Here is an 18,313-nt window from a genome sequence, read left to right as displayed (position 1 = left end):
GAGCAGGGACAGCATTTGCTGTGGTCCCCACACAGCTGCCAGGGCCAGGGTTGGGGTTCCAAAGGAGAGGATAAGGGACCACCCCTACTGCCCAAGGAAACAGGCAGAGAGCAGGTGCTCTGGCCCAGAGGAGGCTGTGGGATGGTTTCTAGGTGGCTGGGAGGCTGTAGTGGCTCCCAGTTGCCTGAAGGAGTTGAATCCAGCCTCCTAGAGCTTCCCTGGTGGCTCAGATGGTAAAGAATCTGCCTGCAACGCAGAAGACCTGTGTTCAACCCCTGGGTCAGGAAGATCCCCTGGAGAAGGGAATGGCTACCCACTCCAGTATTCTTGTCTGGTGAATTCCATGAACAGAGGAGCCTGGCAGGTTCCATGGGGTTGCAAAGAGTCAGACACAACAGGGCAACTCACGCTTTTACTTTCCCACACCAGATGGGGGTGAAGATGCTCCCAGAACTAGTCCCTCAATACCCAGGAGGGGGTTTTTTTCCTCCCTGCTTGGAGTCAGAACACCAGGCATTTGGGGGAGCTGAGCTGGGAGGTGAACTCCCACTGAGTTGTGTGTCCCTGGGCAACATTCAACTTCTCTGGGCCCCCTCGCCTCTGCTTATGACCAGGGACCGCCAGGGAAGTCCTTTCAAAAGCGCTGGCCCTCCATCCCAAGACTGAACCATCACTTCCTGGGGACCTTTGTGTCCTGTCCCTGAGGCTATAACCTCTTTTTCAGCTCCCTTATCTCTTCCCCAGGAAGCATGGGAGGGGGAGACAGTCGCATGTGGGGAAAGGAGTGATGTCAGCCATCTGAGTCAGGCACAGCAGGGTGGTGGGAGTAGAGTTGGCCACAAACACACCCTCCACCCCTCCCCAGGGACTGGCACCCTCCTGTGTTTACCTGGAACTCTGTGCCAAGCCATGTGCTGGGGGCTGGTAACACCCGCAGAGAAAGCCCACAGTTACTATCAGAGACAGTCTCACCAGCCCCAGCCCAGACGGCGTGGGAGCCACTCCACCTTCTCTAGTCTGGCTCCCCACTCATCTTTATACAGGATACCCAAATTCAGACCTTTCTTCCATAGCTGAGGAGGCACGGCTCCCTCCCCACATCTGCTGCTTGGACCAAGGGCCTCCGTCTTTGGAGACCCTTTCCTGTCCAGGGCCCCTCCCTGCAGAGGACACAAGAGAGGGGACACAATGCTGCTGCTGATGCAGAAGGGATGAGGCCAGACAGCGATGGCGTTAACCTGGCACCCAACATGGGCTGAACGACAGGAAAGATGCCGCGATGAAGAAACCAGTCACTGCCCTTGAGGAGCCCCATCCAGGGCAGGGTTTTCTCACCTAATAGGAACAGTTATTATAGTCGGCATTTATTGAGCACTTACTGCAGGGCAGATATCTTCAACACAAAAACACCTTCGAAACAAAAACATCCAGTCCCCACACTGGGGATTCTCCATATGCATCCTTTCCGCTCCGATTGATTCCCTGACCTCCCTGATCCCTGCAGGCCACTCCCTGGCTCTCTGGCTTCCAGAGGTGGGGGTTGGCCAAGGAGTGGGGGACATTAGTAGGAGATCTGGGAGACATGGGAGGTACTTCCTCCCAACCTCCTCCCCGCTCTAGGGGTGGCTGCCTTTCTCCATGCTTACAGCTTCTACCTGTTCCCACATCTCTATCACCCAGGCAGTCATCCACTCTTTCTCTCATCTCTTCAGCTCTACACAGAGCCACCATCCCCTCCTGATTTTCCTGGGACTATCCCACTTTAGCCCCTTCCCTAGTGGCTCAGATGGTAAGGAATCTGCCTGCAATGCAGGAGACCCCGGTTCAATCCCTGGGTTGGGAAGCCCTGGAGAAGGAAATGGCAACCCACTCCAGTATATTCTTGCCTGAAGAATCTCCATGGACAGAGGAGCCTGGCAGGCTATAGCCCATGGTGTCGCAAAGAGTCGGACATGACTGAGCAACTAACATGCTTGAACGTCCTCCTTTAACACTGAAAATCCCACACCCCAGAAAACCTCTATGCAAGTCAGAGTTTGGCCACTGCTGCCAGAGGAGAAGGTGGGGGGTGATGGGAGTGGCAATGGCTTCCCACCACTGACCACCTCTGGACTTTCCATCCCATGATTGTGTCCTTAGCCACACCCGCACCTCTGTAAGGAATTCTTTCATTAAAGTCCATTTAGCGGAACCACCTTGAGTACACTGATTTCCTTCTGGGACCTTAAATGTTCCCACCCCCCATGGCCTTATGAGCTGAGTATTGTATTACGAATGTCTTTTCACAGGTGAGGTAACTGAAGCATGGAGATGAGAGGTCAGGAAACTGGTCACACCACCAGTAAAGGGCGGAGCCAGGATTCAAACCCAAGAAGTCTAGCTCTAGGACCATGTGCTCACCCACTAATGGCTCTCTCACAGAAGGCAAAGGCTGGAAAGCTCCATCTTAGATACTTTTGATGGAGAGAACCTATGGGTCTGAGAAAAGGGCTGGCCTCCCCCTAAAGCAGAGAACAATGATGTGACCTAGACCCTGATGCTGGGAAAGATTGAAGGCAGGAGGAGAAGGGGACGACAAAGGATGAGATGATTGGCCGGCATCACCAACTCAATGGACATGAGTTTGGGTAAGCTCCCGGAGGTGGTAATAGACAGGGAGGCCTGGTGTGCTGCAGTCCATGGGGTCGCAAAGAGTTGGACATGACTGAGCGACTGAACTGAACTGAACTGAACCTGCAGCTCAGGCCATAGTATTGGGAGCTGGCTGGGTAGAGAGGAGGAAAAATAAAGAAGACGTATAGGAGTCTATGGGCTGATGGGGGATGAGAAGGTGACACTCCCACTCTTCAAGCACCTGGTTCTGATGCCCACACTCCCGGTTTCCTGCAGAGCTCCCTGAAAAGAGGGAGGGAGAAGTTTCCAATGTCACGTTCAGACAGGCCCATAGATGAAATGAGCATGAAGAGGTAGGAGAGGTGGGCATACTTTCTGTCCCAAGTCCCCAACAAACCTCAGGCACAAGCTGAGTTGCTGATCCCCATCCAGGATGCAGATCACCCAGAGGTCCCAGAGGTCTCAGACTAATATGGAAGCTGGGTTCCAGACCAGACCCATGTAGAGACAGAGCCAAGAATAGCAACAGGCTGTGCCAGGAAGTGTCTAGTGCATTCTGACATGGAGAATTAGGGAAGCCTTCCAAGGGAGAGAGAAATGGGCACAATCTTGGGAAGAAGGAAGAACAAGGATGAGTGGGGCTGTCCTTGGTTGAGAATAGAGCCTACTGTAGGCAGTTAACTAGGGAGCAAGCTATGAGAGCCACTAAAACATCAGTGGAGATGGAGGAGATGGCGGGCATACCAGGGAGCATAGTGGAGTGTTGGAAGGAATCCCTTAATGATCTGATTTGTGTGAGGTGTGAGATGCCCACAGGACCTACTCAAACAATGTAGATACTCCATAAATTGCCTTCTGAGGAGAGTGAGCTGGGTACCTGCATAGCTTTTGTTTTGTGGGATGGGGGTTGGGGAGATGAGCTATGCAAGCCTGGGGCAGAGCAGAATTGCTGGAAGGAGTGGCAGAGAAGCTGCACATCGCCAAAAGGAACCTTTGTCTCTGCCTTGCAGCCTGTCTTCTAAATGCCCTTGGAACACATGTATAAGGTTATGGCTTAGCATCAGTGCTGAATTCACCTGCCCAGGAGAAGCAGCAGGTTAAATTTCTGAGGTGAGAGATGGAAGTGAGATAACAAAACCCAAGCTTACCACCCTGGGTAGAGCTAGAACCAGCACATCACTGGGAGGAGACTGGAAGAAGCAAGAGGACACAAAAGAACCTCAGCACAAATCCTGATCTCCCAACCCTAGGTATGTGAATTCGCTGCAAAAGGCCAGTTACAAGGAAATGGCAACCCACTCCAGTATTCTTGCCTGGAAAATCCCATGGACAGAGGAGCCTGGCAGGCTACAGTCCATAGGGTTGCAAAAGTCAAACATGACTTAGCGACCAAACCACACTCTGTCCCTGGAAACCAAGGGCTCCGAGAAGGAAGGTCTGGCTCTCATGAATGGGAGGGGTTATACTGGAGACAGAAGGGCTAAGAGAGACACATTAGGCGAGCATGACAGGTCTGATCGATCTTACCAGAGTAACCCTAGTCCTGGCACTCAAAAAAATTCATGGGAGGGAAGGAGTGGGGAAGCAGGAGAAAGAAAGGAAGACCCATTGCAGGGAGAGCTGGGTGCTGCTTTATTTCACAGAGAATAAATGGACAGAAATACGGAAATGGTGGCCCAGAGGCAGGTGAAGAAGGCAAAGGTGTGGCCCTTGGTTCCAGCCCTCAGGTTCTGGTCAGTGGGCCTCGACCCACTCCCTTGGGATGGAGATGCAATCTCGCCAAGCCCAATCAGGAGTTTTCCCAGCTCGGTCGAAGGCTGCAGAGAGAGGGGAGGACAAGGCTGGCTGGTGGGCTGAGGCTGGGCCCTGTGCTCCTTGGTTGGGGCCGGCAGCAGACAACTAAAGATGCAAATTAGCACGCAGAGCAAGGCTAGACTGGACGAGCATTCAGAACAGCAAGCAGGCAGGACCCGCGGACTTCTGCAGAGTCCCCTGTGGCCGGCTCAGGCTGTGGGCAGTGGACGCAGAGTCGGCAGCGCAGGGGTGGAAGTGATGAGGATGAGAGAAGACCTAAGAGGGCTCGGGAAAGCAGGGGTGAGTAGGTGGCCTCTGGTCACTCAGTATGTGACAGACGTTTTCAGACTTGACTCAACCGTCTTCTTCAGGATAGTGTGGCTGGTGGAGCAAGAGGAAGAGCCAGACACAGAGCTAGAGCCCACAACAGGGCCCTGCCCAGAGCCCAGGATGATGCTGGAGCCACCGGTCACAATGCTGGAGCCTCCCTTCACAACACTGGATTCTCCCTCCACGACGCTGGAGCCTCCCTTCACGATGCTGGAGCCTCCCTTCACGACGCTGGAGCCTCCCTTCACGATGCTGGAGCCTCCCTTCACGATGCTGGAGCCTCCCTTCACGACGCTGGAGCAACTAGACCCAAAGCTGCCTTTCCCGCCTCCAAGTCCACAAGTGCCCACCAGGCCACCATCTGCTCCTCCAGACACGACGGTGCTGCCTCCCCCAACAGCTGCCAAGAAAGAGGCAGGGTCACAGCAGAGTCCTCAATTGCCTGTGGGAACCCCTCTCTTGAAGTCCCCTGATACTCACAGACAGTCACCTGGCTGGCACATTCCCCAGACATCCTGGAGGAGAAAAGACAAGAGGAAGAAACACTAAGAAGGGCTGCAGAGAATATCCCAGGGTGCTTTTCAGCCTCTTGGAGCAGCACACTCTGAGCAGATAGAATCCCCCAATTTTAAATCCCTCCCGGCAGAATAGGTGGCCCTGAGCAGTTCAGAGTGTGGAGAAATCTCTCAGCATCCTGTGTTGGCCTGGCATCCCCCACCCCCACCTCGCTCACACATCCCCTGGGCCCTGACTGGCCGCTCACCTGCACTCCTCGCCCTCCAGTAGCTGGCAGTAGGTGGCAATCTCCACATCCAGGGACAGCTTCACGCTCATCAGCTCCTGGTAGTCACGCAGCAGCCTCGCGATGTCCTGCTTGGCAGTTCTCAGGGCGGCCTCCAGCTCGGCCAGCTTGGTCTGAGCATCCTTGAGGGCTAGGTCCCCACGCTGCTCAGCATCAGCAATGGCGACCTGCAGGCTGGCGTTCTAGCGAAGCATGGAGATAAGGGAAAAAGTGACTGTCAACATGGCATGCGCACCCAAAGTACCTACTATAACTTGAAAGCTAAGATGGACCGTAATCTCATGAGCCCAAAATTATTCTTGGCCACGCCCAGCTCTTCTCATTCTAAAAGGAAGTGTTCCCTCTTCTGCTTCTTAAATCCTAGAGCAGGTTAAGTAGTGTTCTCAAAAATGTCATGTCCACCAAGAACTTCAGAATGTGACCTTATTTGGAAAGATATGGTCTTTGCAGATGTAATGAGTTAAGGATCTTAAGATGCTATCATACTGTATTTAGGGTGAGCCCTAAATCCAGTGACCAATGTCCAAGAAAAAGATGAGGGGATACAGACACTGAGATAGATGGAGGCAGAGATGAGAGTGAGGCAGCCACCAAACAAGGAATTCCTGGAGCCACCAGACGCCAAGAAGGACTCCCCCAGCTCCTTCAGAGGGCACAGCTGCTGACACCTGAGTTCAGATTTCCAGCCTCTGGACCAGACAGAACAGTTTTGTGTTCTTTCAAACCATCAAGTTTGTGATACTTGGTCACAGCAGCCACAGGAAATGAATCCATCTCCTTTGTCACTTTCCCCAGTGATTTTTCCGTATTTCTTCCACTAGCCCTAACCCTCAGCACCATCCCTCAAGTAGTTTCTCTCTCCCAGGGTACTTACAGCTCCTCCTGTCCTGGATGGGTCATTATCCATGTGCTTTTTAGAAAAACCCCATTTCAAATACTTTGTCCCGGTGTTGTCAGAGTCTATCAAACTATGGGCCTCAATTCGAAAAACACTTTCTCTGTGTTCACCTCTCCAATCCGATAGAAAACTCCTAGAGGAAAGACTGCATCCCTGTCTAATCAGCCATCTAGCTGATTTACCCTCACATTCGGGTCAGGAAGGAAGGCATTCCCTAAAGGCTCTCATTATTCATTTTCCACAAAGCACCCCATGGATGGGGACACTGTCTCCCTTCTCCTGATGAAGAAACTCAGCCCTAGAAAGGAGGTGAGAGGTGGAGCTGGGACCCTAACCCAGGACATCTGAGGTCCAGTTCACTGCTCTTACTTTAGTCTCCATTCATCAGGCTCGTGCATGAAAAGGAGGAGTAATAGGGGGTGGGTCCCCAGGAGGGATTCTCCCAGGAAAAACACCTCTCTGTACAGAAGGACAGTGCTTCCTAGATGTGGGCACATAGTGACTCTCCTAAGCGCTCGCCACTGGGCTCAGACTCCACGCGCTTCATCATTACCTGGTGACCTTTGTTGAGAAAGCAGGTTTCTGGGTTCCACCCTTAGAGACTCTGACTCCCTGTTGCCAGTGGGAGGCCCAGGAATCTGTATCTTATCAGACACCCCAGAGAATCCCCAAGCTTCCAAAGCAAAAAGTCCAAAATTACGGGCAAAACAAAGAGGCAGCAAATTGAGTAATAGGACCTGGTCACCTTCACCTCTGGTCCTGCCTTGCACTTCAAAGGAGAGCAGGTCAGGATGTCTGGAGACTGTGTATGACCTTTGAATGATCTGTACTCCAAGAACTTTCTCCAAGATCTGTGCCTTGCTCACACGTGCACGGGCCACACATGACTTGGGAATCAGGCTGAAGTGCTTGAGGAAACCCTCTGACTCTGTGGTCTCAGCTCTCAACCCTCTGTTGATCCCAAAAGAACGATTCTTTGGGCTTAGGGAAAGTGAGGGCAAAGACACTTGAAAACTTAAGAGTCTGTAATATGGAAGTGAGGTCTCCAGGAGGAGCAGGAAACCACCTCCCTACCCTTGCCATCCTTTGCATTCACCTCTCCCCGCTCTTCCCACCCACAGCATCACCCGACCCTAAGGGGGCCTCGGCACCCCACCATCCTGCCCATGTCCCCCGCTCCCTGAGATCCTGGTTCTCTCCCTCCCCAACAGGGGACCAGGAAACCCAGTGCATGGTCTTAGAGTCCTTGCTGGACTTGAGGACTAAGTGTCAAAAGAAGAGATTAGAAAAGATATGAATTAACCCTCTCCCCTAGGAGCCGAAAGCGCCAAGTGCATGTGGGCGTGGAATGCAGTGAGAAGGCTGGGCCTGGGTTGGCAGTGCGGAGCCCGTGCAGCTAGAATCCCCTGGAGGAGAGCCGAACACCTCTGACATGGGGATCAAAGTGCTCTCGACCCCAAATTATGTGAAGCTCCAATGAGTTTTCAAACTTTCACACCAACCCCGCGGTGACCCCTGCACAAAGGTGGTAAAACAGAGGGCTTGGGGGCTCAGGACCCTTACCTGATTCTTGACGTTCTCAATCTGACTCTGCAGCTTCTTAATTGTCTGCTGCAGCTGAGTGATCTGGACTTTAGTTTCCTTCATGCTGTTCCCGTGAAGCTGGGCACAGGCCTGAAGCTCCCGGTACTGAGGGGGAACAGAGGTGACACCGTCAGTGGGGAGCACCCCACTTTTGACCTTTGACCCTCACCTTTGACCATGGCCCCGGCTCTCTGCCTCCTCACATCCTCATCCGGAATGCAGGTGAAACGCTGAGACCAGGACGTGGTGGGATGAGGTTGTGGAACTCCAAGCTCGTCTCCCGTGCACTGCCTCCCTCCTGGAGAGGGAGAACATGCTACCCACCCAGCCCTGGTGCTCCAGACAGGTTATCAGAACTGCCCCAACCAGACTGAGGTGGACAACCACCCCAGGGGGGCAGGCAGGGAGACCCAGTCTTTTCCAGCTCAGTGCTAGCCCCCCAGCCCCGGCACCTTGGTCTGGTACAGCAGCTCGGCTTCGGCTTTGCTGGTCCGGGTGATCTCCTCATACCGGGCTCGGACCTCGGCGATGAGGTCTCTGAAGTCCAGGCAGCGGTTGTTGTCCATGGACAACACCACGGACATGTCACTGGCCTGGGTCTGCAGCTGGCCCAGCTCCTGCAGGGAGGACCAACTCAGTGTCCCATGGCTTCCCGGCTCCCCCTTCCCCTTGGAGCCCCAGGGAAAGTGGGCAGAGTGCCTGACTTCCTGCGCCCCCCTTCAGAGGCAGCCCTCATTCATGCCAGCTGGCACTGAGCATGCCCTGTCCTCTTATCTGGAAGTGAGGGCAGTCCAAGGACTCCTGGACGTTAAAGGAACATGTCCTCAGGGGCCCAAATCACCCCGCCCACGTCACTCCCTGACCATCTATCACATCCCCTCCCTCTTTCTCCTTGCATTTCCTGGCTCCCTCTGCCGGGAATCCCTCAAGCCACCCCCCACCATGTGGCTAACTTCCTCACCTCTGTCAGATCTTTGCTCCAATTTCGTCTTCTAAATAAGGCCATCTGACCACTCTTAAACTGCCACCAGCCCTACCCCTCCATGTTCCCAATCCTCCTCTCCCAGTTTTCCTTTTTACATAGCATTTATCACTTTCTAACATGCTATGTAATTTATTTATTTACCAGGTCTACTGCTTATTGTGTTCATTATCTCCTAGCCTCGTGATTTTTGTCTGGTTATTCGTGGGTGTATTCTCAATACCTAGCAATTCACCTGGTACATGCTCAGTGATTGTCAAAGGACCGAATGACCAGTGTCTAAGTCACCCTAACCAGGCTTCACCTCCCGGCCACTCCCACTATGCCGTGGCCACAGGGAGCCTGCCTGTGCTGTCCCCCTCCTTCATCCCGCCTGCCCTAGGCAGACCATCGCTTCTGCCCCTGGAGAATCCTCACTTCTTCATAGAGATGCTTCAGGAAGCAGATGTACTCTTTCAGATCTTCCACCTTGCTTTCTATCTCCATCTTGCTCAGGAGAACCCCGTCTGCATCCTGGGGACAGAAAGACAAAAACCATGTACCCCCACATCCTCATCGGGGGTCCCTCTCTGACCCAGGAGTTCTGTTCACACACTGCCCAGCACACACACCCCTATGGCCCTCTCCAGCTCACATTCCTTCCTCTCTCAGCCCCGCCTTGCCCTGCTCTTTCTTTTGTCTGCCATTGACCCACACCGCCTTCAGGAAGCCTTCCCTAATTCATCCCAACCAGTTCGTCTTCTTCCACTCCCTCCCCACCCTCTCCGCCAGTGACTCCCAGAGCTCATCACATAGTCCCTCAATCGGATCTTGTTCAAGGGTCCCTGTATCTATGTTCCATTTCCCCACAGGGTCCCTGTAGATATGTGACAGCATGTGACATGTCACACACACACACACACACACACACACACACGGCTCTCGCAGCCCAGATTCTGTGCACAATGAATGGCTCAGGATTCAGATAGGGGGACTTCTCGGGTGGTCCAGTGGCTAAGACTCCGTGCTTCCAAAGCAGGGGGCTGGGGTTCAATCCCTGATGAGGGAACTAGGTTCCACATGCCGCAACTAAGAGTTTGCCCGCCACAGCTAAATATCCCACATGCCACAATTTAGGCCCAGTGCAGCTTAATAAATAATTTTTTTTTTAAAGGATTCAGGTAGAGCAGTTGAACCCACTCACCTTTTTGAGGACCACAAAGTCATTCTCCAGTGTGGCACGCTTATGGGCCTCAAGCTCGTACCTGCCAAGTAAGCACAGAAAGATGCTGCCTAGGGCACTGGCATCAGAGCCGAGGACTGTCTCCAAGCACAGTCTCCAAGCGAAGGTCACTCTGCTTTAGATGCTCCAAAGCGGGACCCACCACGAGCCTGCACCTCTATTCTTCCGTTAGGAAGTTTTATCATGTCCTATGTCCCTCTTCACTCTCTCAGCCCAGGTCCTCTATGACATCAGGTCACTTAGCTTCACGTCTGGAAGGCACTTTCAAACACTTCTCACAATCACTTACCGCTCACAATCATCATCTGAAGCAGGCATTTTGGATTTTATCAGAGAGATTATAAGATGTGCCCAGGTTATAGATAATTAGGTGGCCCATGCAGATCTAACACCCAGGTCTCCTGGCCTCAGTCTTTCTAGGACCTTCCACGTGGGCCCTGGAGCCAACCTCCTAATGACTCTGGAACATGAGAAAGGCATTATCCCAGTCTACAGATATGGAAACTGAAGCTGGGAAAGTTGAGATTCTTTGCTCAAGGCCACACAGCTATTCCTTGCTCATAGTCGCCAAACCTGAGCCTTCTGTGGCTTCAGAGCTCTCCCCATATCACCAGGTGACCTCGTGGGGAATCCAGAACTACAGCCAGCTGTGAATCATGCCACAGGCCCAGGGATGGTCCCACTAGGTGAATTCCCTTCTACCTCTGAGACCAGAGAATATCTGAGTCACTTTAGCCCACAGCCTGCTCAACAGGAATTTCTCAAGAAAAAAACCCACAGGAACATTCTTTAAATAAGCCCCTCCCCACCTTGACCAGAAACGTGGCCCTCATAGTCAGGGCCTGCTAGAATTGAGGCTCTCTAGTCCTGGGTATCAGAGGCAGGAGGGCCTCTTACCTGCAGCAGATGGGGCCCCCTGAGAATCAGAGAGAGTGGGGATGCAGAGGCCAGAGGGGAGGCCTGTCCTATGACTCCGGGAGCTCAGAGGAAGGACAACTTCCAGCAGACAGCCTGATTCAAGCCCTCCCAGCTACCACCCAGGCCCCATGGGGATGCTGTGGTTCACATACTTAGCTTTATACTCCTCCTCCTGGCCCTGGCAGGACTTCAGCTCGGCGTCCAGAGGCCCTCGTTCCCTCTGCAGCCGCTCCAGCTGTGTCTTGAGCTGGACCAGATAGGCCTCGAAGAAAGACTCCAGGCCCTGGGGTCTCTCACTCAACCCCTGCTGCTGCAGCAAGTGCCACTTGGTTTTCAGGACCTTGTTCTGCTGCTCCAGGAACCTCACCTGCCACACAAGCAGAGAGTTCCTGAGGCTCCTGCCAGACTCCCTGCCTGGGCACAGCCTCCGGGACAACTCTCTAGCCTGAGCAACACTAGCCGGCCTGGAGCCTTTGAGGCCTTTGATAAATATTTGCCCACACTCTCAGTGAATTATAATGACATTTCTATAAAGGGAATTTCAAAACACCAATTAAACATAGCCTCGGCATAACCAGAGAGACTCCAGTTAGACCACAAGAGGGACTTCCTTGCCGTAAGTGATTAGAAAAGGAGTAGGAGGCTAGACTGCCCCTTTCCCAAGTCCATCGAAAACAGTTCCTCCGAGGCAGGGGCTTAGCTGAGCAGACCCTCACCTTGTCAATGAAAGAAGCAAACTGGTTGTTGAGGACTCTGATCTGTTGGGTCTCCTGAGTCCGAACCACCTGGAACTGGGGGTCGATCTCAATCTTCGGTGGCGTCAGAAGACTCTGGTTGATGGTCACTTTCTGGATGCCTCCCGGAGGGCACAGGGAAAGCCCAGGCCCACCACTCCCCTCCCCAAGCTGCACCCCTAGCCTTCCCCACGAACCCCAGGTCCTTCCACGAGAGCCTCCTCGGCACCCCCGAAAGGAACTGAGGCTCCTGCTGCTGAAGCCAGCCCTGCTTCGGCCCACTGATTGGGCAGAACAGGCTGAGCGAGCACTGAAGCCCCTCCGGGCCTGGCAGGGAGAGAGAGACATGGCAGTGATTGAAGGTCTCAGGGCTGCAAAGGATCCTCAAGAGCGAGTTCCTGCCCTGAGGCCCGGCACGAGATTTTTATCCCCTCCCGTGCCTGGGCTGGGCCTTGGAGAGCAAGATGCTCTTGGCCTGACTGTGTTTGTCACTGGCTCCAGCTGACCTCTTCTGACACGCCTGGGAATAGATGCCCGGCACGTGCAGGGCCCAGGGAAGAGACCCAGAGCCTGCCCTCTGAGCTCCAGGCTACAGGAAGTGTGGGCACATTCTGAAGACCAGGAAGCAGCCAGAGACTGGGACTTCAGTGCTGGGGGATGGGGAGAGAGGGCCCTGAGCAAAGTCACTGAGGGTCATTCAAGGAAGGCTTCCTGGAGGAGGAGATGGGAAAGAAGGGAGGCACATTCAAGGGGAGAAGAAGATGGAGGGGGTTCAAATGGAGCACTTGAGTGCCCTGCAGATGCTGGACAGGGGAGCACAGCTTCTCAAAGGAGGCTCCACATACAAGAGTAGAAGAAGGAAGGCTCTTTACAGCACAGGAGAAGCCAGGAGGTTAATAGAGGTGTTACTGTCATCGCTGGCTCAAAGACACTGCAAGATTTGGAAATGAAACAGAAAAACAGGGTATCCAAGTCCCTCCTCTTGCCCAACCCAGCAATCATCGACAAGGCGCCACCCGACACAAACCAGGCCTCTCCACCTGGGATGGTGGCAGATAAAGCATTCCTAAGCCCAGCTGTGTCCCTTCCACAAACATACAGCACCAGGCCCATCAACCTGGGTCTCGCACTGCATTTATCAAGTTACTCATCAGAGCTCCCAGGCTCTAAAATAAAATGTACATTTAGAAGCACCCTTCCCTTGGGGACTGGGAACAAACATAGGAGCTTTGTGGCTTTAGATTCAATCCCTGCCCTGAGAGGAGCAGGACGGTTCATCACTCAGCAATTCTCCCACCCAGTGGAGGATGCAGGCAGCATTCAGCTGCCTCCCCTGTTGCCCTCCCACTGCAGGCAGGGAGGGCTAGCAGCTCTGATTTTCAGAAATTTCCAAAATGTCTACTTTCCATGAAGGGAGGGCTATTTCTCCCTCGTCCTCCCCTCATTTCTTAGAGCCTGATGCACCCTGAAGCTGGGGTACTGGGGTCTTTGATAATGCAACTCAAAGCCAGTACAGAGACTCACAGAATAACGAACACGCAAGAGATGTGCTATGAGGAAGTCAGTCCTAGCAATGCAAACAATCCCGTAGACGCTCCAACCCTGGCAACAGACAACAGTGAGCGTGTCTCCCCTCCCTCTAGAGGATTAAAAGTCCCTTCCTCTTTCCCCTATAGCCCCATCCAGCAGACAACCCGGAAGGAAACTGAATGACAGATGACCTCAAGGGGAGGAAGAGGCCAGGCCTCCTCTGGGGAAAACAAAGGTGATCAAGGGACTGAGGACTCAGGTGAGAAAGAGAAGAGAAGGAAAACAATCCAAGAAATGATTCAGGTACACCAAGAAGAGAGGAGGCAGTGCAGGCAGACTTGGAGTCTAGAAAGAGAATCTGGGAAATGGGTTGACTCCCATTGAGGACCCACCTCCAAACCCTAGCCCCCTGGGGACCACTCCACAGAGGCACAAACATTCTTGAGAAAGATCTCTGCCGGCTGGATGCAACCACTCCCTCCCCACCAATATCAAGGGTGAAGGGCAAAGGTCACACTTGAAACTTCCCCATATTTGTAATGTTTCAGAGTATCAGAAGGGCTTCCCCAGTGGCTCAGCACTACAGAATCCACCTGCAATGCAGGAACTGCAGGAGATGAGGGTTCGATCCTTCATTGGGAAGATCCCCTGGAAGAGGGCACGGCAACCAATTCCTGTATACTTGCCTAGAAAATCCCATGGACAGAGGGGCCTTGTCTGCTACAGTCCATGGGGTCGCAAAGAGTCGGACATGACTGAAGCGACTGAGCATGTGACAGAGTATTAAAGCCAGAGAGCTTCAAGGTTCTCTGGTCCAATGCCCTTGTTTTCCACTTAAGGATTCTGAGGCCCCATAGGGTTTAGGGTAGGTGCAGAGACTGCAACCTTGAGTAATCTAAGAGATTGCACCAGATGACCTCTAAGCCTGCTTTGACCCATCACTCTGGTTTGAGCGACTTGCTCAAGGCCACCCACACAGCTGATAGGGTTGAAGCCTGAGCCCCCACCCAGCTCAGACCACTGATTCAGGAACAGCCCATAAACAGACCTTTAATCATGACTCCACCATGTCTGCCTTGTCCACTCCTCCATCCAGCTCAGGGTCTGGCTTACACTAGGCATTCAAAGTACTTGTCTAACAGGTGAATTCTTACCCATGACAGTTATACCCAGGGACCTTCTTGAATCCCCTTAAATTCTCAAACACTACTGTAACATGTTTTCCTCCATTAAAAAAAAAAAATCATGCCACGATGGAGAGAATGACAAAATGATCTGGAGATATGAATACTAGACCCCTCAGAGGCTAAGTGGTACACACGTGCTAAGTCACTTCAGTAATGTCTGACTCTTTGTGACACCATGGACTGTAGACTCCTCTGTCCATGGGGATTCTGCTGGCAAGAATCCTGGAGTGGATTGCCATGCCCTCCTCCAGGGCATCTTCCCGATGCAGGGACTGAACCTGCGAGTCTTATGTCTAACCTGCATTGGCAAGTGGGTTCTCTACCACTAGCACCACCTGGGAAGCCCAAGTGTTACACACAAAGGTACACAAAAGGGTCCCACTTACAGGGCAGTAAAGTGCAAATGGCTCAAATCATGGACTTACCATTAAACCCAGCATGTGACAGTTCCAGTGGGTTTTACCCATTGGGTTAAATCTCCTGCTCCAAGTCAACCAGCCTCAGCCACACCTCAAGCCCTACAATCCCTACCTACCACAGTCCTGCTTTCGAGGATACCCAGCCAGGGCAGCTACTTGTATTAACCACTCCTCGGCGGCCCCTTTTCTTACTGCTCCACCCTGAGTTCACCTGTGGCTGCAACTAGAACTCCTCAACCTCTTTCCCTCTAATTGCACTCAAGCCTGTTCTGCTTGTGCAGTGGATGCTTTTACCCAATAGCCATTTATTCACATTGAACTTATTTTTTAATCTTGGCTGCACTGGATCTTTGTTGCAGCACAAGGGCTTCTCATTGCAATGCTTGGGCTTCTCTAGTTGTGGCCCACAGGCTTAGCTGCCCTGAGATTTGTGGGATCTTTGTTCCCCGGCCAGGGATTGAACCCACAACCCCTGCATTGGAAGGCGGATTCTTAACCACTGGACCACCAAGGAAGTCCCCACATTTACTTGTGGACTCAACAAATTATGATTAAACACCTCCTGTGTGCCGGGCGGGACCTATGCTGAGAGTTAGGAATTTAGCAGAGAACAAGGCCCGGCCTCTGCACTAAGAAAGCTTAGAGTCCAGCAGAGAAAGAGACATTGAACAGGTAATTAAACAAGTATTTAATTGCAATTAAGATAAGGAGAGAAAAGTACAGGGCATGAAAGATTCCTAACCTAGTTTATCCCCTAATTTTTTCTCAAACATGCCAGGAACACCCCTGCCTCATAACCTTTGCCCTTGCTATTCCCTCTTTCTAGAATGCTCCTTCGCAGAACCCCAAGTAACTACAAGTCACCATCTCTGGCTGCCCCAAACCAAAACTGAAACACCAAGTTGCTCTGACACTTCTTACCTCCTTCCCAGCTCTATCTCCTTCCACTGAACACTTGGTACTTTCTAACAGGCCATACATTTCACTTCCTCATTTTGTTTGTCAATCTTCCTACTCTAGAATATCATTTCCATGAACGTGAGGATTTGGTCTCTTTGCTCACTTCTATATCCTTTGTACTTAGAACTCTGCCTAAGTACAGTAGGTGCTCGGTAAACACTTGTTAAATAAATGACTCCCCATTCAATGTCATCTTGTTGATCTCCTTCATCTTTCAAGCTCTGGATATCCTTGTAACTCTCAATTCTCTTGTCCAAAGCACCTCACTCCCTGACAAGGCTGGGAGCAAGCAAACATAGTCATGTGTATGCGTGTGTGTGTGTGTGTGCGTGTGTGTGTATTATTGAGCTCCTACTGTGGGCAGAGCACTGAGCTAAATGATACAGGAAATATAAGATGGATAAGGCCCCATTCCCATCTGAAAAGAATATACAGTTATACAGTGCCATGGAGAAATACACATATGAATGCAGAATGGGGAGGAAAATCTGAGAGAGACTGCCCTGGGGTGCAAGTAGACATGTTGTTATGATAGTGAGGGATTCCTCTTTTGTCTTGAAGGAAAACAAGGACAGAGGCTTGTGGCATGCCACTAGAAACCCTTCCTCTGCCATTGTACATCGTCTCAGTGTATTTCTTTCAGGAAAAGCACAGGGCATGAAAGAGACCTAACCTAGTTTATCCCCTAATTTTTTCACAAACATGCCAGGAACACTCTTGCCTCAGAACCTCTGCACTTGTTCCCTCCTTCTAGCATGCTCCTTCACAGATCCCCATATAGCTACAAGTCAGCTGTAGCTCTACGCTCAGCTGTTTGGGAATCTACCCAGCTGTCCTTTATCTAAGCTATTTACTTAGAGCAACCAGGTGATCCTAACAACCCAACCCTATGAAGTAGGTACTAGGATTATCACCACCTTACAGAGGGAGGCACAGAGAGAAAAAATAATTTCCCCAAGGCCACACAGCTAGTAGGAATGGAACCAAGATTTGAACAAAGGTAGATAGACTCCAGGGCTTCCCCAGTGGCTCAGCAGTGAAGAATCTGCCTGCAGTACAGGAGATGCAGGAGACTCCGACTCGATCCCTGGGTCGGGAAGATCCCTTGGAGGAAGCAATGGCAACCCATTCCAGTATTCTTGCCTGGACAACCGCATGGACAGAGGAATCTGGTGAGCTATAGTCCATAGAGTTGCAGAGTCAGATATGACCAAAGTGAGCACACATGCACATAGATGGACTCCAGAGTCGTTGCCGTTAACCACCTCACCGCACTCCTCTAGGAGACCTAGGAATGTCCATGTTGAAGGACACCTCAACCAACTAAAGTCCAGAGAGGTAGAATGACTTGCCCAAAGTCACACAGCAGATTTGAAAGTGAAACTCATTCCTCCACATTCATCCCTGATCAACACTAATTAAACACCAGCTGGTACCAGACACTATGCCAGCCCAAGTTAAACAAAATTTAATGAAAGTTCTTGCCTTCAAGGTGTTTGCAGTCTGGATGGGGAGTAGGGAAGAAGTGGGAAATATATGTTGAAGACCAGTAAAAGTCCCTTGCATTGCAAGGAGATCCAACCAGTCCATCCTAAAGGAGATCAGTTCTGGGTATTCACTGGAAGGACTGATTTTGAAGCTGAAACTCCAATACTTTGGTCACCTGATGGGAAGAGCTGACTCATTTGAAAAGACCCTGATGCTGGGAAAGATTGAGGGCGGGAGGAGAAGGGGACGACAGAGGGTGAGATGGTTGGATGGCATCACTGACTCAGTGGACATGAGTTTGGGTAGGCTCCAGGAGCTGGTGATAGACAGGGAAGCCTGGCGTGCTGCAGTCCATGAGGTCGCAAAGAGTCGGACATGACTGAGCGACTGAACTGAACTGAACTGAAAATGCAATAAAGTGTTGGAGGTGCCACTATAGATGCAGGTACAATTCTTGTGGTTCTGGCGTCTTCTTGAAAAAGCAGGTGTGCTTATTTTGGGCACATCCCCAAAGAACGGAAGTCATCGCCTGGGGTCAAGGTGAGGCATGGCTACCCACACCCATTCGGGTCTCCCTGGCTTTCGAAAGTCCACAAAGGGACTGGTTCCTGTCCCATCCTGTTTGTGGGGAACTAGACGGAAAGGCTCAAATGTCTTGTGCCTGCCTCTAGTCAGTCTCCCTTTCCCGATAACAGACAGCCCATGACTTCCTTGATCTAGGCACCACGGACCCCTTCCTCAGCTCAGCCTTTGCAACTGAGAAATACATACCAAATTCTAACCCAGAATCTTCCAAGTCTCCCAAACATCAGGCACTCACATTCAACTTCCAACATCATGCCATTGTGTAAT

The 18,313-nt window shown here is 51.9% G+C and overlaps 1 protein-coding gene across 1 annotated transcript; it reads right to left on the bottom strand.

Annotated features, from left to right (window-relative positions):
• Nucleotides 1-4,221: 4,221 nt before the first annotated feature.
• On the bottom strand, nucleotides 4,222-12,774 carry KRT78 (keratin 78). Its single transcript, XM_020894990.2, has 10 exons — nucleotides 11,860-12,774; nucleotides 11,296-11,510; nucleotides 10,187-10,247; nucleotides 9,421-9,516; nucleotides 8,474-8,638; nucleotides 8,001-8,126; nucleotides 5,501-5,721; nucleotides 5,218-5,252; nucleotides 5,039-5,137; nucleotides 4,222-4,891 (listed from the first exon to the last, which is right to left on the bottom strand). The coding sequence occupies exons 1-10, from the start codon at nucleotides 12,223-12,225 to the stop codon at nucleotides 4,731-4,733; spliced, it is 1,545 nt and encodes a 514-aa protein (XP_020750649.2). The 5' UTR covers nucleotides 12,226-12,774; the 3' UTR covers nucleotides 4,222-4,730.
• Between the last annotated feature and the right edge of the window lie 5,539 nt (nucleotides 12,775-18,313).

The sequence above is a fragment of the Odocoileus virginianus genome, chromosome 24 (assembly GCF_023699985.2).
Source record: "Odocoileus virginianus isolate 20LAN1187 ecotype Illinois chromosome 24, Ovbor_1.2, whole genome shotgun sequence".
Lineage (NCBI taxonomy): Eukaryota > Metazoa > Chordata > Mammalia > Artiodactyla > Cervidae > Odocoileus > Odocoileus virginianus.
The sequence above is the reverse complement of the archived record's forward strand: the minus strand, read 5'-3'. Positions and strand labels throughout refer to the sequence as shown.

Bases quoted from the DNA above. Each gene is read 5' to 3' on its own strand.
- KRT78 (XM_020894990.2), bottom strand. From the start codon at position 12,225: ATGTCTCTCTCTCCCTGCCAGGCCCGGAGGGGCTTCAGTGCTCGCTCA. The intron at 10,248-11,295 runs GTATGTGAACCA...CTTACTTGGCAG, and splicing joins GAGGAGGAGTATAAAGCTAA to GTACGAGCTTGAGGCCCATA. The intron at 9,517-10,186 runs GTGAGTGGGTTC...TTCTGTCCCCAG, and splicing joins ACTTTGTGGTCCTCAAAAAG to GATGCAGACGGGGTTCTCCT.